The following is a 6,000-nucleotide window of genomic DNA, read 5'->3' as shown; positions in this document are numbered from 1 at the left end:
ATAGAAATGACTTGTTTTAATTACTATGAGTTTATAATTAATTGTACATTTCTCTGTTATTTCTCTACCCTGTGCCTTAAATCTAGTGGGAGTACATTAGGGTTGTAAACATTATCTGCAGTGACTGTGTCAGCAGTGTGTTTTTTCTCGAAAATTATTATTTCTATTATTTGTAGCTAGTAATTAAGTGTGAATTTGTTGTGGTGTGTGTGCTGTTATACTGCGGTGGGTCATTGTGGACTGCAGGACTGGCGCTTTACTGCAGAAACTGCGCGTGTGTTAAATACGTTAGTGCTGGAGTGTGGCCGCGCAGCAGAATGGAGGGAGGGAAGGCAATTAGCCGCCACGCTGCTGCCGCTCTTTTATTTGTCACACTGCAGGCTGCTGCATTTGTGGGAAGCGTGTAGGAGAAACTTGCAGGGTTTAGTTTTGGCATTAAGGCCCTCAGGCGTCCGGCAAAGGCCCGAGGAGGGTGCCTAGAGAAAATCAGAAACAGTGCAGAAATTTTATCAGCGCGCTGAAAATAAATGTTGCCAAATTGCAATGCATTATTTTCTTTGCCTCGAACATCACTGTTAACTGTCGGATACACGCTGCGTGAGACGCCTCAGATGTGGAGTAAAAGTTCCATGATTTGGAGAACAATCAAAAGAATTATGCTTTAAAATATAACAAAGTGCATTGAGGGAAAATGTATGATTGTTAAAAATACCAATTGAAATTATTTTAGGTGACAATATTCATTTATATAAATATATATCATAATATGCGTGTTTACATTACCCTGAGCCATGCATTTTGACCTAGTTGTTATTTATAATATAGTACATAAAAACGTAAATGTGTGTGTGTTGCGCTGATGTGTTTGAGCCGGTGAGAGTAGACTTACTGATGGCTGTAGAGTAACTTTGGTTGTTTCCATATATTTTTTCCCTACTAATAGTTGCGGCAGAGCCATGGTCGTGGATGGAGGGAAATCCATACCACAGCTTCTGCATTTAGAGGACAATGAATTTTCTAAAAAAAAAAAAAAAAAAAAATTAAATTAACACAGAGTGTGTGTGTGTGTGTGTGTGTGTGGATTTTGGAGGATAAAAAGAGAGAATACACTAGGTGCACTGTAGGCCAAGGCCTTGTGTAGTCAGCTTTTTGACAGAGAGAGGTCAGAAGGAGTTAAGCATGGGTTCTTTTTTTATTCCTTTCCTTAAAAAAAAGGAGTGTGAAACAAGACCCCACGTCCATGTCAAAGTGAAGACAAATACCTTTCCCCGCTTTCTGCCAGCCCCCCCACCCCCACCCCACCCAGACGGCCGGCTCTGAGCGGTGACTGTCAGAATCATGCTGTTAAGTGACTGCATGCCACACTTTGCTGATCTTGCCCTCTCTTTGTGGATGTTGTTGTGTCTTGTTCTTTTCTTTTTCTCTCTCTCTCTTTCGCTCTCTCTCTCTCACACACACACACACACACACTCTCTTTGTCTTCTTCGCTTGCCTTGCTTGCTTCTCCTTGTCGTAGCCGAGGCTTTTCAAGCTGCTAGTTCTTCTTTGGGCATCCTGGAGGCACGGCAAAGCCCACACACACACATACACACACACACACACACACACACACAGAGAGAGAGAGAGAACTTCTATACACAAGCTGAATTATTTTTCCAGTTTTTTAATGTTTCTTTGCTCGTGGGAAGATTTCTTTGCAGTGGCGTAAAATCTATCAGGCAGGCTTTCTTACTGTCCTATCAGGGTTTACCTTTTTTTCTGTGTTTTTGGACTGGCCATTCAAAAGTTTGCTGAACACACTCGGACCACTCCACTGCTGGACAAAGAAAGAGAGGGAGCGAGAGAGAGGGCAGACCTGAGGTGTGTGTGAAGATGGGCATTGTGGGCCGTTGAGGATGGGCCCGGGACAGGCCGGCCGACAGGGGTGAGCTGGTGAAGTTGAAGGATACGCACACATGTGCCTGCTCAAACACAAAAGTGATTTTGGGCAAGAACCTGGAGAGAAAGAAGAGAGAGAAGAAAAAGGGAAGAAGAAAGAAGACTGTGGGTTGTGTTGGCGTCTGTAGCGAGGAAGCGCAGTGGTGGAGGAGAGGGAAGGGGAGGGGAGGGGTGGGGGGCCATGTACCCACGGGACGGCCTGCTGCTGGGGCTGGACGACAGGACAGGGAAAGGGGCAGCACTGGCCTCTGGTCTGTCTCTGCTCCAACAGGTCGGCTGCTGGCCACTCACGCTCAATGCCTGGGTAAGTACCGGGCAGTTCTAGGTGTATATACACACACGCGCACACACACACACACACAGACACACACACACACAGACTCTGTTTACCTCTCTGCCCTCTGTCTTTTTTCTTCTGATCTTTTCTTCTTAATGATTTTCTCTGATACTTTGAGGAATATATTTCAGTCATTATATATTTTTTTTAGCTTTCTCTTTATGGAATATGAGTGGGTGTTTTGTGCATGTTTGTTTTGTGTGTGTGTGTGTGTGTGTGTGTGGATGTGCGCGTGTGCATACTCGTACATGGGAGGATGTATATGAGTGGGAGTTTTATATGAACTCTTTTTTTTTGTTTATTTGTTGTTTTTTTTACTGTGGTTGTGCTTCAGCTACATTGTGCTTCAAAAGTAACAAAAGCCAAAAATATCAATTGTCAGGTCAATGGATTAAAAAATGATCTTTTTTCAATTTAAATATATATATATAATTTTATTATATTAATTATGTACAGGTCTTGCATCAGATTAATAATAACAGGAATAATATGTACAAATTTAATCTAAAAATGAAAATGTCGTAGTAAATATACAAAGGACTGCAGAGATGCACTGAGGCAGTTGAAAAGGTTTTTTATTTGGCCTTTGGCCTAAAAGCAACATTGCATTTAGTAAACATCAGTCATTTTAAATTGAAAATATCAAAAACTGATTTTATAACCTCTGCTTAAATCATGTGCCCGTTTCTCAGGATTATAAAATTGTATATGTATATATTTGCTAATTTATAAATATTTAAACATAATTTATTGTTACATGGTGCCTGTCACTTGCTGTGCTCTGTGAGAGTAAAGGTGGATTCTAACAGATCGTATCAGTTTCTAAAATAACATCTCAGGTATTTGGTGTGTTGCACATATTTCTCTCCTCCAGTTACAGGTGCATGAGTCATTGTTTTTATCCTAATCACAGGGTGCAATTTTCTTATTGTGAAAGCTCTTATTTAATTAGCCTAGATAATGTATATTTACCGTTTTCTGAATTTTAAAGTAGGGAATTTTAATAAGTTGCAGCTTATGTGCTAGAATTCTGACACATTACAATCACTAGAAATGTAGACATGATTGTGCTGCTCTTTCTTGGGAAAATGGAGATTAATTTAAAGAAAACGGTCACATTTAAATCACAGTTTACAGTGGTCAGAGAAATCACAATCCGATTTTTTTTTTCAAGATAAATTTACAGTGGGTCTACCTTTCATACACACACACTGTGTGTAGGAGTGTGCATTCTACATTGTGTCTGAGAGTGAGCCTGGATGCGAGCCACTGGCACATTCAGTGGTGGAGTTCAGGTCCCTGGCAGTTTTTCCTGCTAGCTCTGGAATTTGTGGGCCTGAGAGTGCACCTATCTATCACTGCACTGTCAGACCCCCCCCTCAACACACACACAACTGCAGCCTCACCGCAACTCATTAAGGCCCACAGGCCCTACTGACAACTCATCATATCATGACATAAAACGTGGAGAAGCGCTCAGGCCCCCAGGGGCCACCAGGTCGCCACCTTCACATTTAGGCTTTAAATTGCGAGGTGCCACTGAGCGGAAATGCAAGGCCAACAGCTTTTCCTGCCTGTCCGGCTTTGTCCAGATCTCTGTTCCTCAAAATCCCTGGGGCAGCCCCCTATAACTGCCACCCTGTCTAATCCACCCCACTCTGCTACGACTTTTAATTTCGCTTAAAAAAAACAAAACAAAAACAAAGGGTACTAGAAAACAAATATTAGGCCTACTGGTTTATGTGGTCTCTATCTTGAACACTGTCATTACAGACCTTCATTTTGTGTGTGAATGTGAAAGAAGCTGAGAGAGAGAGAGAGAGAGGGAGAGGGGGACAGGACTTGACAGACACAGCACTGAAGCGAGTGAGACAAACAGGTCTCTCCACACACTCTCCATTATTGCAGCCTGGCCCTTTGTAAGACCACCACTAGGGGTCACGACCCCAAGCATAAACTGTCAGTCGCATTGGTTTGGCAAGGCTCAGCAACAAGAGGTCCAAGCACTTTCACACATTCTTACGCATGTGTCAGAGACAATTACAGACACAAGCCCTTCATTTTATTTATTTTGTTTTTCAGCTATGTAATATGTTGGGTTTTTGAACAGCTATTTCTTGTGTGTGTGTCTTTTTATTAGTTCATTCATTCATTCATTCATTCATTCATCCCTTGTGTGGAATTGCACCTCTTTTCCGACATTTACATGTTAAATATTAAATAAATGGTCATTTAATCAAACAGGCTGATGTAAATCCTTCAGTGCACTTGTTCATTTCGGTTGGTCTCTCAGTGTTATTTTGCGTCCAGCAGCGCTGCTAGTTGTAGGAGGTATCAGCAAACGATTGAACAGAAGGCCCTCTACTTACTTTTATTTATTTGTTTATATTTTTTTCACATAAAAGAAATGACGCCCACGTTTCCTTTTCCTTTGTGCATCGTGCATTCTCTCTCTCTCTCTCTCTCATACACACACACACCTCAGTCCTGTGAATGTCTGTGTGTGACTTCTTCATCCCTACAATTCCAGTGTGTTTTTTAGAAATATGATTGTAATAATGTTGTGTTGTTTGTGTCCAGCAGTAGCTCATGTAGCGTGTGTAGGTGGTCTTCCTCAAACCCCACAACTGCTAGAGACAATTAGCCATGTCTGGAGGAACAGTCATCATACAATAGCAAAGAGGTCAATAGTGCCATGTTTAAAGTGGGGATTTTCTGAAGACTCAGGGCTTAATGGAGTTGAATAGCACTTTTGTGAAGAGAATGTTTGGAGGATGTGACAGTATATTATGGAAGACGTTATTATCCATTCGCCAACGTATTATTGCGTGTGTGAACTTGTGCTCATGTGGATTTCAGAGACAATAATATTGGATATGCTTGCTAATTAGAAGGAAAAAAATAATAAGTTTGAAAACAATTTCAAAGAATTATATTTCTATTTCATGAACGGGTGAATTATTTATATTTTAAGTTCAGTTATGCTTAAATGCCAAGAAAGTTCACTTGAGTCTCATCTGTCATCCGGGGGGTGGACGATGTGGCTATATCCTCATCATGACAAATTGGATCTCAGTGGGCTTTTTAAGCCTCTCTCTTAAAGAAATCATCACTGCTTAAAGAACACAGAACAGCTGCATGTTTTATTACAAAGAGACTAAAGTAATTATGTCATTTCTTTTAGCACAGAAATTTTATACCGTTTTAAACAGGGCTGTCACACTGGTCATGGTTTTTTCTGTTCTGACTGAACGAAAATATTGTTGTGTAAAATGTCTTAGAAGTGTTATAAATTTGTTTTATGCCCCTTTGCTCACCCTTATTGTCTTTGTTTGAACTTCTTATATTTATTACATTAGGTGAAATAATTATATTAAACTGTGGAACTTAGCAGCTTGATTTGACACAAACAGCTTTAACACCCCGAATTTTTTTTTTTTAAGTGTAAGTGTAATTCCAGCTCTCTCCTCTGTCCTGGTTGCCTTTTCAGGGTCCTGCTAATCTTTCCAGTACTGGTAGTGCGAGTGTTACTGTAGCGAGCGGTGCTCACATGCAGCGCTGCCCAGAAGGCAGATAAACGGAATGGCTGCCTATTATTTGTGGGGTGTTTGAAAGGGGGCCTGTTAGACCCACAGTGACTGTGATGTAAATCATTTGGCTTGTCTCTGGGTGAATGTGGCTGCAGTGGACGGCCATTTGGAACTGTCTCTCAATGGAGAAGCTGT

General features: G+C 41.2%; 1 protein-coding gene across 26 annotated transcripts in view; it reads left to right on the top strand.

Annotated features, from left to right (window-relative positions):
• tcf7l2 (transcription factor 7 like 2) overlaps window positions 1-6,000 on the top strand; it is a 93,602-nt gene that overhangs the window by 66,057 nt on the left and 21,545 nt on the right. Inside the window, exon 1 of one of the 26 annotated variants that reach the window (XM_066662795.1) lies at window positions 2,120-2,242. The exons of the other annotated variants lie outside the window; for them this stretch is intronic. Within the exon in view, the coding sequence (XP_066518892.1) occupies window positions 2,120-2,242 (123 nt within the window). Of the gene's footprint in view, window positions 1-2,119; window positions 2,243-6,000 lie in introns of those variants that run through there. 26 annotated transcript variants of the gene reach the window in all.

This window comes from Hoplias malabaricus, chromosome 3 (assembly GCF_029633855.1).
Source record: "Hoplias malabaricus isolate fHopMal1 chromosome 3, fHopMal1.hap1, whole genome shotgun sequence".
Taxonomy (NCBI): Eukaryota; Metazoa; Chordata; class Actinopteri; order Characiformes; family Erythrinidae; genus Hoplias; species Hoplias malabaricus.
This window is presented reverse-complemented; position numbering and strand designations above follow the sequence as displayed.